The sequence below is a fragment of the Myotis yumanensis genome, unplaced genomic scaffold (assembly GCF_028538775.1).
Source record: "Myotis yumanensis isolate MYYU_CA2020_CCGP unplaced genomic scaffold, mMyoYum1.0.hap1 SCAF_7, whole genome shotgun sequence".
Lineage (NCBI taxonomy): Eukaryota > Metazoa > Chordata > Mammalia > Chiroptera > Vespertilionidae > Myotis > Myotis yumanensis.
Genome location: NW_027223758.1, coordinates 28,671,570 through 28,693,124, shown reverse-complemented (window position 1 = coordinate 28,693,124; position 21,555 = coordinate 28,671,570). Strand labels below are relative to the sequence as shown.

The following is a 21,555-nucleotide window of genomic DNA, read 5'->3' as shown; positions in this document are numbered from 1 at the left end:
TCTAAGGTAACACTGTTTTGCTATAAAGGATCATACTGCACCCTTGATCTCTGCCACATGCCGCGAGGCTTCCCAGAAGGGGAAGGTACGGGCTGTGGTCAGCTGGCCAGCTTAATAAAGGCTATTAAACTTAAATTCTGAATCGGTGGTCTATCTCGTTGAGCCAACCCATAACACTGGGCGAGATCACCTCCTTTTTTATAAATGAGCCAAAGACAGCCTCTGTGCATTAGCCCTGTAGGTTATTTCTTTACTGTAGGCTGAGAAGTATTAGTTCAAAACCTGCCAGGGCCAGATACAAATATTACATATCCATTTATTTTTAAACATCATCCAAATGAGCAAATGTTTAGACATTTAGGACCCACCTGCCTACCTCTGCCAAAGTACACCTGGCATCTGCTGGCCATTGATAAGATAGTCTTGTGCTTATAAAACCCCAAGCCTTATAGGTTATGGCATTTTTTTTTTTTGCCCCTCAGAGCTCTCAGACCCAGCAACTCCCTGCCACACTGCTGAGCAACATTGAGACAAAAGGCACCTCTCTGACTCCCCTCTCTTGTCCCGCTTCCCATTTGAGTAGCAACTCCAAGGTATAGCTTCTGGACAGATTTCTGCTGTGAGGGTCATCTCCCTTCCACCTTCAAAACCTGTCAGGTGTCACCCATTACACAATAAAACATGTGGGTGCTACTGCCACCTCATGGTCATATCTTTTTCTTTCATCATTTCTCAAATCCCTCCATCTAGGGAGTGAGTGTAGACAAAAGTAGACAAAAAAGTGAAGAGGTGCAATCTTTTCCTAAACATTCATCTCAGCGGTGATGAGGAACCAGCGGATGGAGGAAGAAAGGCCGAAAGGCAGGAGGGAAACCAGGAGAGTGCTGTCCTAGAAGCCACGGGAGGAAAATTGTAGCAAGCAGAGGGGTCAACCATGCCAGATGCTGCCAGCAGGTTTGGGGGTGCCCAGAAGGATCATTTAAATCCATGGTCAGCACACTTTCTTCCCTTTTTAAAAAATATATTTTTATTGATTTCAGAGAGGAAGGGAGAGAGAAACATCAATGATGAGAATCATTGATAGGCTGCCCCCTGCACACCCCCTACTAGGGACTGAGCCTGAAACCCAGACATGTGACCAGGAATCCAACCATGACCTCCTGATTCATGGATTGACACTCAATCACTGAGCCACACCAGCTAGGCAGCACACTTTTTCTTAAAGAGCCAGATGGCACACTTTAGGCTTTAAGGGCCATATGGTCTCTGTCACAACTGTTGGCTTCTGCCACAGAATGAAAGCAGCCAGGAACCATATATATACACAAATTAACATGGCTGTGCTCTACTAAAACTTAATTTATGGGCACTGCAATTTGAATGCTATGTAATTTTTGCAAGTCACGAGACTATTCTTCTTTTGCTTTCCCCCTCAACCATTTAAAAATGGAAAAGTCATTTTTAGCTTGCAGGTCATACTGGCAATGAGCAAGATTAGACTTATGGGCTATATTTTGGTGACCCTAATTTAAATCAATCACATTTTTTCTTTTTTGTCTCCTCTCTTCCTTGAGTCTGTCACTGTATGTTTAGACAGGTTTTCAAACCACAAATCACCAGTCCTCAAAGTAAACTATATTGAGAGGAAAATAACTTTCAAAGGTTAGGGTTAACTTGCTGCTAGTGCATAAGATCAATCCACAAGTCAACCCCAGGGGCAGCTCGGTGGGCACACAGTAGTGCAGAGCAACAGACTGAATGGATAGAATGGAACTTGGGAATGGGCTGAGTCCCAAGGAGGCGATGGTTCTAACAGTCACCAGTGGAGACCAGCCACTACTGAATGAGTCTATGCACCGTTCCCCTTGACCAAACTTAACTGGTTGTACCTGGGTGACACCTGCAAGGATTGTTTGCAAAGACAAGTCTAGTGAGGTGCCACTCAGGACATGTTTTCTTACAGACCATGTGTCACAATCGGCCAAAAGCCAGTGAATGCAGTGTCACAGACAGCATCATTAATGTCAGTACAACAGATCCCAGTAGAAAACACTTTTATTCTTTGAAAGCAATTGTTTTAAGAAAAAAGAATCAGAACTGTACCTGGTAATCACACTGGCCATTATTAAAATAGTGCATGCTATTAGGAAAAGCTTTTTTTTCTGAGATGCTCCTGGCTGATGATTTGCATCTGTACTCTAACGATGTGAACAATAGGTACACACAATGAGCGTATTTAAGTGAGCAAGACTCGTGGACAAGAGCCTTGGCTGACTTGAAATACTTTTCTTGGCTGCAGCAGATGCCCAAATAATGTGATTATATTTTCTCAGAGCTTAAAAAGACTAACCAAATAATCATGCCAGAGCTCAACAAACCAGCATTAATAATCACCAAAAAGGCACTTTAAAATACATTTGACAAGGAGTGACACTAATGCAATGAGAACTGGTCTAAGCCCTGTGCTAAACTTTGTCAGAGTCATAGGAATAGTGCATCCTGTCTCTGTGTGTATGTATATATATATATATATATATATATATATATATATATATAAATATCTATATATATGAATATATACCAACATCCATATATAGCAGGTCCTCGGATAACATCGGTTCATTCAGTGTAATTTCATTATAACATTGATGAGATGCCATAAAAACTTAACTCTTGTTTCTATGAACTAGCCTATGGTAAAATTGGTTTCAGTATACACTGTTTTTGCTTCAAGTCACAGAATCTACTGACAACGTTAAATGAGGACTCACTGTACATATATTTGTGTATACAATTATGTATCTCCATAAGTCTCTGGGGAGGGGAAAAACCCTTTGTTTCCTTTAATTGAATAGTACTCCAAAATTCTAGTCACTTTATTTAGAATAAAGAATGAGGAGATTGGTAAATTAATACAAAAAAGCACCCTACTACACCTTTCTATCAACAAAAAAAGCAATAAAATAAATACTTGACTTTCCTAGGTTGTCAACTATTAAAATAACACATCTGGCATTTTAAAAGTTCCTTCCACTGCAGGGAAGAGGGTGGACATTTTTGGTACTGTAAATCTAACACACACATCAGTATTGCTTAGGTTGCAGAGTGGAACAGGGAAGTTTTTCCACAAATTCCTTCCTTAAAGTACCCACCAAGTTTTAACTATGCTGTTATTCTGCTTAACACATAAACAAAGTCTTGTATAAATATATCTTTAGGATGTCTAAATTCTCAAGATATCTGCATGGAGTACTAAAAGTACTTAGTGTATTGCTGTGAAATAAACAGAATTGGCCATATCTCAGCCCACTGCATACCCAGGCCTGGGTATTTTGGCTCAAGGTTTTGACAGACCAGATCCATCTGTCAGAGGTGAACGAAAGGCTTACTTATCTTTCTCAGGAACAAGTGTACAGACATCATCTTATTCTTAGGACATTTAAAGTTTACTTGCTAACTGTATAACACCTAAGAACAAAAATCAAAGCAGCTTTCGAAAGGTTAAGAGTCAGACTCGGGGCATTTCCGTTTTTTAGCTGCTGGTTCTTCAGTCTTGTGTAATTCTAAAGTGCTTGAGTTGGGTTTGAGACCAGGGTCTGCTTTAAGGTTGTCCATGGTGACAGTGAAGCCTGAGAGAAGGTACCCCCCACCTCCACTCATCAGCAGTTTGGGATGACTTCGATCTGGTAAAACCTAATCAAGACAGAAAGAGAGACACTCATGTTTTCCTAAGCAGGTGAAGTACATGCTAACAATATACATGCCAGAAACCAGAATTTAAATGACATAGATTCTCTTGAACATTTAAATGAGCCAATTCCTAAGGAGCTCCACCCCTTAAATGATTGTTAATAAAAGTACCGAAAGTGATTTAAGTGATTTTCTTGTGAAAAATAAAACTGAACCTGCTTCTCTTCACCCTGAAGCAAGTTTCTGGTGGCAAATGGTTTGTGCAGTGCTCTGGGTCTGGATGCATCATGGCCAATGGTGGGGCTTGGGTCCATGGAGATGTAGCTACTGGACATATGCCAGTCTCTCTTTCCTATGCCCTGTTGACTCTGACAAGACTTCTCTCCTGCTACCACAGCTAAATACGATGGCTGCCCTGAAGTGCAGGACGGCCAGGGCAGTAGCATCTTGTAAGACAAGCAAGATGTCCAAGCAGCAGGGCAGAGCCTGTGGCAGCATGGAGGTGTTCCCTCAGCTCTTTCAAGAGGGAACTGGTTGTGAGGATTTCAAGCAGCATAAAGCTTCTAGCAGCTGCTCCTTTGGGGTCTGCTGGAGCCTTCACTCCCATGGAGGCCATGGCTGCTCAAAGTTGATAACTGGGTATGGCTACCAGGACTGCACCATTTCTGCCCAACACAGGGCTCCTTTAGTGGGAAGTCTTTGCTCTGGGGCTCCCCATGATCCTGGCTGGCACTTTCTCAGAGCAGCACTCAGGTCCTTCTTCCCCTACCCCTTTGCCCCCCTCTTTTCATAGGCACCAGACCTGCATCATGGTCTGACGACTCTCCCTACCTAATCCTGTTCCCTCTCCCCTTATCTTTCAGAGGCATTTTCCCTGAAAAAAAAAATCTCTTACACTTCTAATTCCATCTTGACATACACCTTCCAGAGGACCTGAACTGACACGGAGCCCACTAATAATCCTGAAACTTGCTGCAAAAATATCTGAGCAGAGATGGGAAGGTCACTTTCTTGGCTTGGGGATTTTGCTATTGTCAGTTGTTTCCTCCACAGTGATCTTGAGGCCTTGAGTAAACACAACCAGAATGCTTTGCATATTAAATGTTCCTAGAGTTACACAGTAACAGACCCTGACACGAAAGGAGAAAGAAAGGATCAGGAAAGATCAGGGACCTTTCTCTGAGTCACAGGTGTGAGAACAGTGTCATCTCTATAGACAGAAATGGGGATATCTGTATTTGACAATTTCCGGCACTACTGCAAGGAGCCAGAGACTCCGGCGAGCAGCTCCTGGGACTGGCCGTAAGAACACATACCTGGTAATTTCTGAGCCAGGTTTCAGACAGCCTGAGGTTGATGACCCCTCCTCTTTCCCGCAGTTTTGTGTAGCATTCCAACAAAGGCTGAAGGCATAGAGAAAGTTCTGTTAAGAATTACTTCTAGGACCACACAATTTGAGAATCAATATTCGGATACAAGAATTCCCCTCCGTTCTGTTTTAGTATTACCTCTTTATACTGGCAGTAGACCACGAATGGCCTTGAAGGGGCCACGAAGTCCAGCAACGATAGCAGCAGTGGAGTGGGATGGAAACGACTGGCTACAATTAAACTGCAAGAAAGATGTTGGATATGTTCCTCTCTATGCTCCCATGATGGAGCATACATTTTTAAAATACATCTAAAATGATCATGTATTTGCATGTCTTGCACAAAGAGGAGCTTTATATACATTCCAGAAACTCCAAATAAAATTATGAGCTATTAATTTCTGGAAAACAAACTGAATTATAAGCTCTCATGGTGCCTGGCAACTCTAAGTAGCACTTAACATTCTTGATTTTTTTAAAAATCATCTAGAAACAAATCCAACATCATGATGCTGGCTTTGCAGGCAACTGAATCTCTCTCTCTCTCTTTGGCAGGTCTCCCTAGCCCTCGCATTAGCCAATTTCAAATCAATCTGAATGCCCCACCATCCGCAGCCCCAGCAGATGCACCATCATTGGAGAAATTTCAAGTATCTTTAAAAACTCTGAAACCAGTCCAATTTCCCACTTCCACCAGATGCAGCCTCCTTTCTTTAAAAACCCAAGACACAATTATTATCTCTGCCCCGACTAGAATCAAAGCAGACAGAGAATGCTGATCTGTTTGAGGCAGAGTCCACGTGCAGCAAGGTGTTGCCCGAATTCTTTCATCAACGCACCCATCTGCGTTCCTTTCACTCAGCAGAGCAGCAGCCTCTAACTGTCTTCTCCTCTGCTCTTCTTGTCTCCTCTGCTTTTCCTGAATCTTCAAGAAAAAAATGAGAAACCAATGTACTGAGGTCATTCAGTCAGGCTTATGGAAATGCTGGTTTGCCAAAACATTTTAACAATATTTATCGCCTTGGACTAAAACAGTGGTTCTCAACCTTCTGGCCCTTTAAATACAGTTCCTCATGTTGTGACCCAACCATAAAATTATTTTCATTGCTACTTCATAACTGTAATGTTGCTACTGTTATGAATCGTAATGTAAATATCTGATATGCAGGATGGTCTTAGGCGACCCCTGTGAAGGGGTCGTTCGACCACCAAAGGGGTCGCGACTCACAGGTTGAGAACCACTGGACTAAAGCAACAGGAGGTCATTGCTAAGGAAGCTGAAAACACACAAGACAGCCTATTGTGTTATTAAGCCATTGTTAAACTACTATATACAACATTTCTGTATAATCAAACTCCATCTCAAAGATTATATCACACACGTGTGCACCCACACATACACTCTTTCTCCATCTGTTGTGTGTGATATTTATTATTTTGGGAGCTGATGCTGCAAAGCCAAATCAAATCTCAGTGCTTAAACAAAATTAACTGAGGTCCTGAGGGGAATATTATGAGGGCAGTGGGGACTCTAACGTTCTTACATAATCCTTTTTGCTTCCTCTCTCTTTAGGATCCTTATACTCTGGGTCTTGAGAGACAATTTCCATGGTTTCTTGTTCTTTGGGGGGAGTGCTCTCTGGGGCCTCTGCCATGCTGTCTTCGTTCTCTTGTTCTGGAGTCTGTTTTTCCTCCGGTGTGCCATTACTTTCTTCCACTGAAGCACTGTCTTTTAGCTCTGAAGATAACATCTCGGCAGAAAATGTTCCTTTTAGGAGACTGTCCACTTTGTTGAGTGGGAATTCATAAAGACCACTGAGGAATGATTTTGGAAATCCAAAACATGTTGTTGCTGCCCGAACTGGGCCACCTCCAGGGTACAGCTGAATAATGGAACCAAAACCTGAACAGACAAAAGAAACAAACATCTCTTGAAGAAAGTGACTCTAGATCAGCGGTTCTCAAGCTGTGGGTCCCGACCCCTTTGGGGGTCGAATGATCCTTTCACAGAAGTCGCCTAAGACCATCGGAAAACACATATATAATTACATACTGTTTTTATGATTAATCACTATGCTTTAATTATGTTCAATTTGTAACAATGAAAATACATCCTGCATATCAGATATATACATTACGATTCATCACAGTAGCAAAATTACAGTTATGAAGTAGCAACGAAAATAATTTTATAGTTGGGGGTCACCACAACATGAGGAACTGTATTAAAGGGTCGCGGCATTAGGAAGCTTGAGAACCACTGCTCTAGATTTTGCAAATCCTCATGGTCCTCCACAGTAAGAAGACTCAAGTTCTCTCTACTTGACTCTGCTCAGAGGCTGACAGATGATGGGAGTTTGGAGTCTATGAGTACTCTCAATGGATGTAATATAATTCCCAAACAGATAAACAGGGAGTTTAAACAAGCTTACCCCCACTTGATACTATCGTAAAACCCCGTGATTGTGTAAATTTGGATATCACATGATTGGTGACTGGTTCTCAGCTTCCCCCCAGCCCAGTGTCATTACTTTCAATCAAGGTGGTTGAATTTTTTTTTTCTTTTTTAAAATATATTTGTATTAATTTCAGAGAGGAAGGGAGAGGGAGAGATAGAAACATCAATGATGAGAGAATCATTGATCAGCTGCCTCCTGCACACCCCCCATTGGGGACTGAGCCTACAACCCAAGCAGGTGCTCTGACTGGGAATTGAACTGTGACCTCGTGGTTCATAGGTTGATGCTCAACCACTGGGCCACACGGGCCCGGCAAAAGTTCTTATCTTCTATGGGTCAGAGAAAGAAAAGGCAAATCAGCCTGTGTTATATCTTCCAGGAGAGAATATATCCTTATTATTATCCCCACTCAATTCACACCAGTAAGATGAGCACCAGCTATCTGAGTTTACTGAAAGCATTGCCCTGGAGGTCTTAGCCAGCCACAGGCTTGAAAACCATCCCCACTGCTCCTGAAGCTGGGAAGGACAACTGCCATCTGTGGGTGCCAACACAGCACAGGCTGGGAGATGTGGGCTGTGCAGCATGGTCCTGGGGGCTGGAGCTGTGCAAGCCCAAGTCATTTCAATAACCTCCCAGTAATTCAACCCCACTTTCCATGAGATTATGTTTTTTATTTTTTAGACTCCTCTACTCAAACCATGAACTTGAAAATGTTAAAACTTACCTCCCATTCGTTCCATCATAGCACCCAGCACTAAGCCTGCACACGTTTCCATCACAATCATTTTATTGCCAGCACGAATGTTTCCCAGTGTCAACATCTGGGCTAGTGTATCATATCTCATGTGGCTAAAATAAAATAAATTAAAAAAGAATAATTCACTCATTTTAGCTAAGCAAGTCCCATTATTTTAATCATCATTTTTCAAGATTTGTTTCATTAAAAGTATGTTGATAAGATTATCAAAGCAATAGTACAAAGAACTTACAATTTCTGAGGTAGAATACTTTATTCAGGTGAGCAAGTTTTTCACTTTACTTAAAATCATGACTTTCTTAAAGATAAATTTTCCCCCAATTATACTTTTGAAAGAAACAAAGCGTACTTAATTTTTCCAGGTTCTCTGGCATAATACATAATTGAAAGGATGCGGGTAGTTGGTTTCACAACAGTAACAATGGCTTCATATCTGGGGGAAGAAAAAAACAGAGCGCCAAGTTTAAAAAACTGGTTTAAAATGTTTTATTTTTAATAACGTGTTTTTTAAAGCTACAAAAATGTTTAATGTTTCCTTTTCAAACAAATACTTACTTCTTTTTCTTCTTTTTTATATATTTATCTTGAGCAAATTCTGTCTTGTCTCGGAATGTTGTGCTATTTTCTATTAACTGCTGAACTATTTCCTATAAGAAAAGAAGCAGGCAGATTTCCTGATATTTTATTTTAGGTTTCTTACCCCAGAATGTAGACAAATGTCTGATCCTCCAGTCCCTTTTCCATAGAAGTCCACATGGATGAACTTTGTAGTTTTTTACTCTATCTAGAATTTGTACTCAAATACAAGTACTTTATAACTCCATTTAAACCAAGATAAAAGAACAGAGATATACAGTAAAAACACAAGAGAGGGCAAGGCAACTGTCATTCTCGAAGACACTAGCTGAAAACATTGCTGAAAATAAAGTTAAGCTCTAACAGGCACTAAGTTATTAAATGAAATTTTTGATATACTGAATTGCATGTACATTCCAAGCTATTTCTAACAAGTATGCAGTATTTTTACATTTTACCTTGGGTAAATTCTGCTTTAAAAACCAAGCAATTCCCTAAATACCAAACAAAAACAAAACACAGTATCCTTTGAATATTACCTCTCCTTTAATGCCCTTGTCCTTTAAAGCTTTTATGTCATCTTGAGTAAGTTTCTGAGATTTCCCATCATCAACTATATTTCGATTATCAGTGCCCGCTTCTTTGGTCTCTAAGGAAGGAAATTGCTTTATGACATTTATGATCTGAAATTATTTTAAAATCTTCCTTCTTCTAAGTTCATATCCACAACCAGCCCATCAGTCACTCAAATTTGCCTTCCAGTTCCACTGGAATGTACATGCAAATTTTGCCTTCCAGTTCCACCATCCTATCTTGCCATGACTACTCCAATTCTCTAACTCACCTTCCTGCTTCCACTCTTGCCCTGTTACAATACACCTGACACCAGAGTTCTCTAAAATGCAAACTGGCTTATTTATTCTGATGCACAAAACCACAGAGGCTTCCTCTAGCAATTAGAATACAATCCAAAGATGACCTGCAAAGTTGTGTATGATCTGGCTCCTGGCTATCTTCTTTTGGCCTCTTTTTTTTGACCCCCATACTCAACTACATTGCCCTTCTTTCTGTTCCTAAGCCCCTAAGCATGGTCTCAGAGCGGGGCGTTGGTACTTGCTGCTCTCTCTGCCTGCAATGCTCTTATGACAGATGTGAGTGGCTGGATCCTTTCCATCACTCAGGGCTCAGCTCTATCATCTCAGCCAAGTCTCAGCTCATCCAATCAGCCTCCATACACCTCCCTGCTTTGTCATCTTCATAGCACACATCACCATCTGGTTTGCTTACCTACCAGATTATTTTTGGTGTTTCCCACTAATAAATTTTATGGCATGATCCATCTCATGAATTGCTATAATCGCAATGACTAATCATTTCTGGAACATATCTGGTACTTAACAAAAATACGGATGTTAATTAAAAAATATTTAATGAACTGGTTTGATCCAGAACTTGAATAGTATTTTAATCATTTACTTTTAAAATTACTTAAGAATATTTATTTTATTAATAAAATATTTTAAGTACATCTTTTTTTAACAAATATTAAGTATTGCATTTTAATTAATAATAACAGCTAAAATTATGGGGCCTTTACTATAAGCAAGGTACTATTAAGAACTTTCTATATGTCATGTGACTGAATGCTCACTATTATCCTTGGCATTAAATGTTTATAGCCCCATTTTACAGATAAGGATATAAGACTTAGAGAAATCAATTAACTTGCCCAAGGTTACAAGGCAAGTAATAGAGCTGAAACTTCAACCTAATGAGCCAGACCTCTTAACCTCCACCCTATTCGTAAACTACCTCAAAGCTTTACTCAGCTTCTGGGCAATGAAAAGGCTCTGCATCTGCGCTTACACAGAAAGAGCAAGGACTCATGGAATTAAATGCCTGGCCCAAGGTCAGAGAGTGAGTTAACAATGGGCTGGTGGGGGGTAGGGGAAGCCGGGGTATTGTCAAGGGGGGGGGGGGGGAGGACACATATGTAATACCCTTTGTAATGCTTTAAGCAATAAAAAAAAAAAAACAATGGGCTGGAGGCAGAATCCAAGTATCTCGAAGCCAAAGGCAGACCTTGCTTCATTCCACCAAGCTATAGTTCTTAGATTATGAGTTTAGACTTCTTTAGAGATTGGCTGGACTAGCACTTTAGAACGAATTGGGGGTGACAGATTTCTGACTAGCCAGATCAAGAACACCTATTTCATACACCCAAAGTAGTGCACCTGAAGTAGGCTCTTCCTTTTTCTTCGTAGGCTGAAGACTTCCTCCACTGGTCACTTCAAATGTGGTTCCATAACTATGGCCAATGACGTTATCCAGATAGAACCACTGTTTTTCAAAAGTTACTTTTCTGGGGAAGAAAATGCAATCATTAGCTACATCTCATTTGCATTCTGAATAGAAAAGATATGTCTGATCTAGTTTACTTTAAAACTGGTCTTCACAAAGGATGATCTACAGCATTATCTCTGAACACGAACTGACAAATGAACTAGAGCGAATCGGGTTGTGGCAGAGACATATCATTAATGAAGAAGCCACAGAAACATTTATTTTGGAATGAGAAACAAGGACAAGACATTCCTCTTCTGAGGCAGTGGTGTGACTCCAATTAGCACTGTCAACAGGATGTCCAAACTCACAGCCTTGCAGACTTCCTAAGTAGCATAAAGGGTTGCCAAGATTGCCAGGCCGCTGGACACAAACTGATACCTCTTGCAACTTACATAAGAAAATCTCAAAACTAAGCAATCATTGAGGTGATGGGGATTTAACTAATTCCCTAGCTCAGTGGTCGGCAAACTCATTAGTCAACAGAGCCAAATATCAACAGTACAATGATTGAAATTTCTTTTGAGAGCCAAATTTTTTAAACTTAAACTATATAGGTAGGTACACTGTTATTAACTTAATTAGGGTACTCCTAAGGCTTAGGAAGAGCCACACTCAAGGGGCCAAAGAACCGCATGTGGCTCACGAGCCACAGTTTGCCGACCACGGCCCTAGCCTAAGTGGCCATTTTCTTTGAAACTTACCTAGTAAAAGCAAATTACATTTACAAATATACCATCCAGATTTCTTTTTTTCAGTGAGAATAACATTTATTGAGAATGGCTGACAGCAAACAAAATCCCATTACCCAGATTTTTATCTTATTACAATTTTATTTTATTTATTTTTAATTCTCACCCAAGGATATTTTTCCATTGATTTTTCAAGAGTGGAAGAGAGAGGGAAAGACAGAGAAATATCGATGTGAGAGAAACACATTGGTTGATGGCCTCATGCATGCACCCCGACCAGGGCCCGGGCCGGAGAGGAACCTGCAACCTAGGTACGTGCTCTTGACCAGAATGGAACCCAGGACCCTTTGGTCCACAGGCCGAGGCTCTATCCCCTGAGCAAAACGGCTAGGGCTCTTATTACAACTTTAAAGAGAAGCTCCACAAAAACAAAAATCTTTCCTTTCTTAAGAAGAAAACTAACATCCGCTGAATGTCAATCAGGGGCTAGGCAGTATATGCTAGCTGTTTCATACTTTTTTATTTAATTCTAGCAGTAATCCCGGGGCACCATATTTCCAGATGAGCAATCTGAGGCTCAGGGAAACGTGTCTTGTCCAAGATTCACAGTTAAAAAGTGGAAGCAGGTATTCAAATCCAAGTCTGCCTGCCCCCAAAGCCTGGTTCTTTCCACTATGCAACACAGTCCACCCAACAAAGGCCAATGCATCTCAGGATGCTCAGGACATGGCACACATTGAGAGAACTCTGAATCCAGGAAAGCACGGCCCAGTCAGAGGGGTGTGGGGCCAAGGCTTCACTGGAAAAGAGTGGGATTTGCAAGTCTCCTTCTAGATACCCAGGATTGCTTCTGCCCAACCAGATGAGGGTAGCACTAAGGGAAGGGAGAATCTGGCCTAAGATTTAGAGGGTCATTTTCTAAATAAAATGTAAACTAATGCTGTGGCTTCTGGTAAGGAAAATGATGAAAAGTGTTTGCAAATTTTTAAAAAATCCTAAAGAGTACTTTTTAGAAATAAAGATGTTGCTGACTGTCTCCTCGTTAATAAAAAAAGTTCTTGTCTAAAAGGGAACATTATTAAGAAGCACACTCAAACAACCACATTTCAAAATTAGGCAACTTAAAAGGACAGTATGGAAAAAAGAAGTTTCACTTGCACGGTCATTATACAGTTGTATAACCTTGAGATCATTCATTGAACTTACAACCTAAGAAAGTTGCTGCTCTATTAAACTTCAACGAAAAGTTTAAATAATTATTATTGGCACTTTCCAAAACTTATGTACTTGGGAGCAAGCACACATTTCTAATCAGATATTCTGGGGGGGGGGGGGGCGGGGGGGGGGAGTACTGGTTTCAAGAATACAGAAGTACAGTAGTGATGAGGGATATGTTATAAAATTTCTCTAATTTCAACCACCAAAATGAGTATTTTATTAACAGAAAAGTTTAAAAATGTCTAAAAGCTGGTATAGCTATTACATTTCTGGACTAAAATCCCTCCCCACTTGTATTTCTTTTCTTTAGCGGATTGGTGCTTGTGCAAAAAGCTCAGTTGTCACCATTTGGTGCTTTCAGGACTATTATTAGATTATTTTCTTACGCTATTTGTTTCACGTTCGATACCAGTTTCAAAGAAGTAAAGTAATTCATCTGAACTGAGCACTCACCAGAAATTCTAAGTCTCCCAATCCCTAGACTCACGGCCTGCTAGCTGTTCTCTTGACACTGCATGGAACTTACTGCTGGGTCAAAAGTTGTATAACAACCCAACTCAAAAGAAAGCGTGGCTGTACTTTTCAGATAATTAACCAATAACCAAAACACCCCAGTACATTTCCACCATTAATAAGCAACTGGGACTTAACAACCTCACCACCCCTGCTAAAAGTTATGCAAAATCCCCACTTTTCTAATACTAAATCAGAGTGGTTAATTAATCTGCAGGTTCACAAACCAAACCTAATTTCAAGTTCTGAGACCTTGAGCAAACTAAACTGCCTCTGGGCAATTTAACTTTTCCAAGCCACGCATCCCCCCGATGTAAAATTTGGAATCCTGGAGGGATCCCACACTCCACAGTAAGTTATTCAGTGTAGACAGGCAGTCCCTGTAGACGGAGAGAAGAGCCCAGAAGACCACCGAAGGTCGGAGAGGTTTCATTTTTGTGGGAGTGATCCTGGCTGGGGGATTAGGGAGGAACAAGGGCCTAGGGGAGAAGGGGAGTTGGGGGGTTGGGGGGAGGATGGGCTGAGAGGCAAGGATGAGATCGGAGGGTGAACAGTGAGTTCTGTGAGAAAACAGGAGAGAAGATCTTAAGGACCTAGGGGGGAGAACCCCAGGACAGGGAGTGGGATGAGCATGCTGGTGGAAAAGGCACTTCTGTGCAAAGACTGAGAAGGATGCTGAAGGCAGAGGGCCGGGTATGCGACCACAGAAGGCGGACTCTGCAGAAAGACTGGAGGGAATAGGAAAACATTGAGAGCCAAGGATGGCATCCTGGGTGGCGGTGGGGAGGACATCACTAGAGAGGACGTTGGGGATGCAGAGAGCCAAGAATGGGACCCCGATGGGAGGGTACGTGGCGTGGGAAGACCTGGAGGTAGGGGGTATCTAAAGGATGGGGCATTGGGCCCCTAAGGTCAGCGACGGCACTCACTTTCTTCTCTGCACTTGCACTGCTTTGAACACATCTTCCCGTTTCAGCACCACGAAGTCGCCGTCGCCGATGCGGTGGTCCCCGGGCTGCGGTGGCTGTGGGCCCGGCTGCTCCCCTGAGCCCTCCATGGCGCTCGGCGGGTCTCCCGACCCCGCAGCCTCCCTCCAGGCCCCCGCACCCCGTCCCTGGAGCTCAGCGCCCGCCGCGGCCAGCTTCCCTTCCCAGGAACCAAGAGAACGCAGAACCCTCCACCGACACGGCCCCCACGTGCTGAGCGCCGCTTCCTCTTTCCGGTCAGACCCTCGGGGCAGCTTCCGGGAGCCTCGGGTTTTCCGTTTGGCCGAACTCCTTGATTGGCTGCACTACGTCCCGCCCCTCCCGTCTCGCCGCTCCTTGGGCGGAAGTTGCGTCACGGCAGCGCCAAAAAAAAACAACTTGGAAGACGGCTGGACCGCAGCTGGAGTGATGCGCGTCTCTCCGTGAGCCCTCCGGGCCGTAGTGGAGACACAGGTCCCTGAGCTGCTCCGACGGATGAGGCTCGGCCCCGCGCGGGGACGGTAGGGGAGCTGCCGCTGAAGGGAGCCGCGGAGCGTGGGCCGGGGTCGCCCGAGGACTCGGAGTCTCCTCGTGGCCCCGCCGTGCTTCTCCCCGAGCGGAAGGGAGAGCCGGCCGGGCGTGAAGGAGGAAAGCTTTCGGGTCCCTGTTCTTTGCCACTAAGGACTTAGCCTGAGGAGGCCTAAGCGAAGGAGGGCACTTAACGAAGCACAGCGGGCCCACGATGGCTGGCACCTTTGCTTATTTTCTAGCCCTACTTCTTGCGTTTGTGTTGGAATTTTTCCCAGTTTTGTTCACCCCCACGATCTCATTGAGGAAGGTAGGACTCCAGCTGGCGAGTCTGAGACGAGGCTTTGAGCCCAGTACTGCCACCAAACAACTTTGATCTGGATCAGTTCCTCTGGGCTTTACTTTCTTAGCGTGTTCTGTGGTCTAGACAGTTATCGAAGCCCTGCCTTGCCCTAACATCATGAACTTGTTTAGTTATTAACTCCCTTACTTAAATCCCTTTAAAGAAAGATCCGGATACACGCTCTTATATCAGGTATACTATGCTGTATACGGATGTATTATTTTTATATTTAGGATATGAATTGTTTTTTTCTTAAGACTATTATTTAAAACCGTTTTAGGTTTACAGAAAAATTGCACAAAGTACAAAGCGTTCCCATACACATCTCTACCCCTCCTCCCATACCTTCCTGTTAGCATCCTGCATTAGCTACAAATTTGTTGAAGTTGATGGGCCAGATTCATTACATTATTATTAGCTAAGGTCCATAGTTTACATCAGGGTTCTCTCTTTGTGTTGTACAGTTCCATGAGTTTTGACAAATGCATAATGTCACATACCCATTACAGTATCATACCGAATGGTTTCACTGCCCTAAAAATGCCCTGTGTTCCACCTATATGAATTATTTTAAAACCCATTTTTAAAGGTCAGTTATATTTCAATTTGTTGATACTCGGCTAGGAACTAAATGGGTTTAAGTTTAATTAAAATGAGTATCTTGCTATGTACAAAATAGAAAAAATATGAGGGCTAATTAGCAAAAAAGATTATAACATTAATAAGTATGGCTATGCTTTCCAAGAAAACTTGCATTTCAACAAATTTATCTAAAAACTGTAAATAATCCATCTAATCAATATTGACCTAGAAATAAACTTGCTTCCATTGTCTTTTAAGACAGTAATGGAAGTTTCCTGGAAAATTAACATCTTTCACATTTGGGCCCCTATGGAAATAGAAAGGTTGAAACATGTGTGTATGTACCCTGTCCCACTCCTGTGTTTCCCCAGAAAGTTCTATCTCTAATGCCTATGTAAGAGTATCCTTGCATCTCTGATAAAAAGTGTGTATGACACTGCAGGACAGGCTGTATAGAAGGAGCTAAGAGCATATATTCCTAGCATCCCACAGGTCAGGATTATGTTCAGCCAGTGCTGCCCTATAATCAGTCTCAAAACACTGCAAACCAGTTATCTTAGAGCAGTGATGGCGAACCTATGACACGCGTGTCACAGGTGACACGCGAACTCATTTTTTTGGTTGATTTCTCTTGGTTAAATGGCATTTAAATATATGAAATAAATATCAAAAATATACGTCTTTGTTTTACTATGGTTGCAAATATCAAAAAATTTCTAAATGTGACACGGCACCAGAGTTAAGTTAGGGTTTTTCAAAATGCCGACACGCCGAGCTCAAAAGGTTCGCCATCACTGTCTTAGAGTTAATTGCCTATCTGGTTTTCATTTCTATTGTGGGAGCTCCTTAAAAACAGGTACAGTACTGCCATAGCTGGTTTTGCCCAGTGGATAGAGCAGACTGAAGGGTCCTGGGTTCGATTCTGGCCAAGGGCACATGCCTGGGTTGCGGGTCTATTCCCAGTAGGGGACATGCAGGAGGGAGCCAGTCAGTGATTCTCATCATTGATGTTTCTATCTCTCGCCCTTTCGCTTCCTCTCTGAAATCAATAAAAATATATTGAAAACAAAAAGAAAACAGGTACAGTACCTTTTCTTATTTCTATCTCATGAGCATCCAGTATATTTGGTTAAACATCTGTATATACCTTAAAAAGAGATGGGGATTAAAAGAGTAACTGCAGATTAGAAGAGGAAGGAATTTATATCAGGTATACTATGCTGCAAGCCTGTTGACTAGTGTCAAACTAGAATGTATTATTTTTCACTTATTTACTAGTTAATGCATTCTTAGGAGCACTATTTCCCCTATCATTTTGATGACTTTCCTAACTTCTGTCTTTTAGGAGACATGAATGGAGAGTATAGAGGCAGAGGATTTGGACGAGGAAGATTTCAAAGCTGGAAAAGAGGAAGAGGTGGTGGGAGCTTTTCAGGAAAATGGAGAGAAAGAGAACACAGACCTGACCTGAATAAACCCACAGGAAAACATGGTTCTGGTAGGGGCTGCAATGATTATTCAATTTTTAAATTTTTTCATGAAGGAATCTATTCATGCCTGGCATTCAAAACACTTTAACCTCAAATTTCAGTGTGTCTTTTATTGATGTTAGCCTTTTAAGGTAGTATTTGAATGTTAATATCCAAAATTATTATTATTATTTTTTTTCACAAGACCAAGAAAGAGCCCTAGTAGGAAATACTTTATTTTTCTTAGGAAAAAAAAATTTCCAGGCGTGAACAGTTGACATTTCAACAACAAAGTACTGGTTGAGAGAGGTTTCAAGGAGCTGGGGATTCTACAATATGAAGAAAAGTTGGTAACCTGCTTCACTAGAGATGGGAGACTTCTGGCTACTAAGTCAGCATAAGAATTCAGTGGGATGACATTTACTTCCGTGGTTTATTTTTATTTTCTTTCCTGTCTCCCCCAGCCCTCAGAAATGCCACCATATAGAGCCCAGGAGCAGTTAGCTCAGGCTCCAATCTTCCCCTTGGGAAAGAAAGGGTGGAGAGAAGGGAGTCACTCCTGAGCCTCCATGCTTTCCTCCTCCTCTCCTTGAGGTGGTTCTTCTGTATTCTCCTCCTCTCCCTCCCCTTCCTTCTTCTCTGGTGGCTTCTCATAAGCCTTTTGTGAAGGTGTCACTATCACTCCATCCCAGGTAGATATTTCAGAAGCAAGATAGCTGGCATCACCCTCCTGGCCAAGGATCTTCCTAAAGCCACCATGAAAGGATAGAGGCCTGTTCAGAATTAGGAGCAAGGTCCTGATTTTTCAGCAATGCCTCACTGAAGGAAGATTCATCAGGTGCTGGCTTAACCCGAGGGAAGGCCATTTCACACAAGTAGAAATTAGATGGGATGTGGGGCACCAAGGGCCTGAACCCTCCTCCCGGGCCTCCTCGGGAACCAAAGTGCCCGCCACGACCTCGGCCTCTGTCCCCCTCATGGCGCCCCAGGTCCTGAACAGCGGAAGCCACACCAACCGCCCCTCTCCTCCAAGCTGCCAATGGGCGCAGAGGCGGCTTGCTGGTATGCCAACAAACCACAGCGCCATGGGCTCCCGCCTCGCTCCTCCGCTTATGCCTATTGGGGCTTGTAAACCAATTAAAAATCCCTGCTGCATCAGGAACTAGCCAATCAGATTAGACTAGACAGTAATGACGATTTCTTTTTTTAACCAGACCTTAGACGGCGCTGTGTAAAGAGATTAGGACAGAGATTACATAGGAAACTTTATAGGAATCAGGAGGCATTTATATCCGCGGAAGCAGAGTGGCGCAGCGGAAGCGTGCTGGGCCCATAACCCAGAGATCGATGGATCGAAACCATCCTCTGCTAGCAGTACTTTTTTCTTTTTTCCCTCACTAGAATAAAAAAGAATGTTTACTTTTTCATCCTTCTACTTTTTCCTTCCTCGAAAAATGCAATCTTTTGAAGCTGTTTTTGCCATTAGCGGTGAAATGAGGGAATAGGAAGGGACTTTAAGCAGCAATGGACACTACTCAGAAGAAGCGGCTCTGAGAAAAGGAGGCGTGTGTGGATTGAATCAGAGGGGGGAAAGCACTGATGATGAGGGACTAGAAGGGAGACTGAGGCTGCCTCGGAAGGAGATTTCAGAGAAAGCGAGCAAGGGAAGAAGCAAGGAGAGAAGGACCCGGCCCATCCCCGTGGCAGTTTCCCTGCACTTCTTTTCTTTCCTCACTCCACAAACGGACGGAGTTTTCAATATCCAAAATTCTTACTGAAGCCTGTAATTTAGATATTCTTTTTTTTTTTAAATTTTTTAAAAGCTCTTTTATTTTTATTTTTTTTTAAATATATTTTATTGATTTTTCACAGAGAGGAAGGGAGAGAGACAGAGAGTCAGAAACATCAATGAGAGAGAAACATCGACCAGCTGCCTCCTGCACATCTCCCACTGGGGATGTGCCCGCAACCCAGGTACATGCCCTTGACCAGAATCGAACCCGGGACCCTTGAGTCCGCAGGCCGATGCTCTATCCACTGAGCCAAACCGGTTTCGGCTAGATATCCTATTAATATGTCAGTTTTTCATTGTTGGTAGGAGAAGCAAATTGGAAAAAAATGTTTGCTCTGTCTCTACTAACCTAGTTTTCTGTTTTGTTTTGTTTTCAGAACAAAACTCACAGTCTTTGCTACTACAGTCAACATTGGATCAGTTCATACCATATAAAGGCTGGAAGCTTTATCTCTCTGAAGGTAGAATTAATAGTGTGAAAAGTGCCATCTATCTATAATCTATAATAATAAAAGGGTAATATGCTAATTAGACTGGAAGTCCTTCCAGGGCTGCTGCTGCAAGGGTTGGGGCAGCAGCCAGGGCTGCCACCTTGGCCCACAGAGCCCCTTGCACGAATTTCGTGCATTGGGCCTGTAGGCTATAATAATAAAAGTGTAATATGCTAATTAGACCAGACAACCTTCCAGAGGCTGCGATGGAAGCCTGGGTCCCGGGTGCCTGCCAGTGGTGGGAGAGAAGCCCGGATCCCAAGTGCCAGAGGGAAGCCGATGTTGGCAGCCAGGGGAAGGAAGGCCTACTCTTGCATGAATTTCGTGCATTGGGCCTCTAATAAATTATATTTTCTTAACTTGTCTTTGGATGCTACATCTCAAATAATTCATTTGTTTACTGATATATAGCCCTTCTTTAATATTAATTCATCCAAACAGTGAAATCATGTTTATGTTATAAGAACATTATGTTAATATAGGGAGATTGGTTATAAAGATGAAAGACTTAAAAGGGTACATTGAGATAAGCTTCCAGATAGTAGTAACTTTAGGGAGCAGCAACTGTCCTTATACATGAGGAATAAAAGATAAGAAGTTCTGAGGTTACCAGAATCTAAGAATTCCAAGGAGGGCCTCTGAGGTATATCCTAAAAAATTGTTGTTAAACAACTGAGGTGAATTAAATGGGTTGCTCCTGGTAACTCTGGTGGAAGGATGGCACAGTAGGTGCTAGAAGTGGGAACTGTAGCTAACCTCTGCAGCTGGAGAGATGCTGAAAAGAATTGAAAATAAGAATAAATTATTTTCTTCTTTCCTCCCGTCTTCTAGTCCAGCCGTGGGCAAACTACGGCCCGCGAGCCAGATCCGGCCCGTTTGAAATGAATAAAACTAAAAAAAAAAAAAAAGACCGTACCCTTTTATGTAATGATGTTTACTTTGAATTTATATTAGTTCACACAAACACTCCATCCATGCTTTTGTTCCGGCCCTCCGGTCCAGTTTAAGAACCCATTGTGGCCCTCGAGTCAAAAAGTTTGCCCACCCCTGTTCTAGTCTCTTATAGTGCCTCCAATTGGCAGAACCTAAGTGGTCTGGGAAACTCAGTGTGCAGATCTTGATCATAAGATCACAAAACAGAAACTAGAAGGGTAGGCTTGGAGCCAAGAGCTGATAACCAATACAGGTTTCTATAGAAACACAGTTAAGGAATCTCCCTTTTATCTTATTTTTATTTTTTAAATGTATTTTTTATGGATTTCAGAGAGGAAGGGAGGGGGAGAGAGGGAGAAACATCAATGATGAGAGAGAATCATCGATTGGCTGCCTCTTGCATGCCCCCTACTGGGGATTGAGCCTGCAACCAGGGCATGGGCCTTGACCAGGAATTGAACCGTGACCTACTGGCCACTGAGCCATGCTGGCCAGGCAGGAATCTCCCTTTTATAATCAAGAATGTCATACATCTGTCCATACAGGTTTGGAGAATTGTCTTTTCTGTGCTTTTATAGAATATATATGCTTGTTATGTCTCTTATGAAAAAGAAAGACAGATAGATAAAAGATAGATCAATGGTCTTTCCTACTAGACAGAAATTTTCAACCGATGTTCTGTGGCACACTGGTACACTGCAAGAATTTTTAAAACATGCAATACCTGACTATTTAGTTAGGGGAATTGGCCTCTTTTCCCTTGGATTGTCAAATAAATAAATGACAATAGCCAACACAACAAAAGCCATCTGGTGTGAATGAATCAAAATTA

The 21,555-nt window shown here is 42.3% G+C and overlaps 2 protein-coding genes and 1 non-coding gene across 6 annotated transcripts in view; 2 read left to right on the top strand and 1 right to left on the bottom strand.

Moving 5' to 3' along the window:
- Positions 1-2,037: 2,037 nt before the first annotated feature.
- On the bottom strand, positions 2,038-14,821 carry TRMT6 (tRNA methyltransferase 6 non-catalytic subunit). 2 transcript variants are annotated; one of them, XM_070419941.1, is made up of 11 exons: positions 14,550-14,821; positions 11,089-11,216; positions 9,394-9,503; positions 8,834-8,925; positions 8,628-8,711; positions 8,246-8,370; positions 6,604-6,962; positions 5,899-5,984; positions 5,199-5,301; positions 5,007-5,093; positions 2,038-3,693 (listed from the first exon to the last, which is right to left on the bottom strand). In XM_070419941.1, the coding sequence occupies exons 1-11, from the start codon at positions 14,675-14,677 to the stop codon at positions 3,502-3,504; spliced, it is 1,494 nt and encodes a 497-aa protein (XP_070276042.1). In that variant the 5' UTR covers positions 14,678-14,821; the 3' UTR covers positions 2,038-3,501. The 2 variants fall into 2 exon arrangements, with proteins under 2 accessions (XP_070276042.1, XP_070276043.1); XM_070419942.1 differs by lacking the exons at positions 9,394-9,503; positions 14,550-14,821 and having other exon boundaries at positions 11,089-11,176.
- Positions 14,822-14,977: 156 nt separating this feature from the next.
- The window catches only part of MCM8 (minichromosome maintenance 8 homologous recombination repair factor), a 47,189-nt gene continuing 40,611 nt past the window's right edge, over positions 14,978-21,555 (top strand). For all 3 annotated transcript variants that reach the window (XM_070419939.1, XM_070419940.1, XM_070419938.1), the window contains exons 1-3: positions 14,978-15,106; positions 17,384-17,536; positions 19,677-19,760. In XM_070419939.1, coding sequence (XP_070276040.1) covers positions 17,389-17,536; positions 19,677-19,760 — 232 coding nt within the window. In that variant the 5' untranslated portion in view covers positions 14,978-15,106; positions 17,384-17,388. The remainder of the gene's footprint in view (positions 15,107-17,383; positions 17,537-19,676; positions 19,761-21,555) is intronic.
- On the top strand, positions 18,807-18,878 carry TRNAM-CAU (transfer RNA methionine (anticodon CAU)). Its single transcript has one exon. It is a non-coding gene; the product is annotated as a tRNA-Met (tRNA).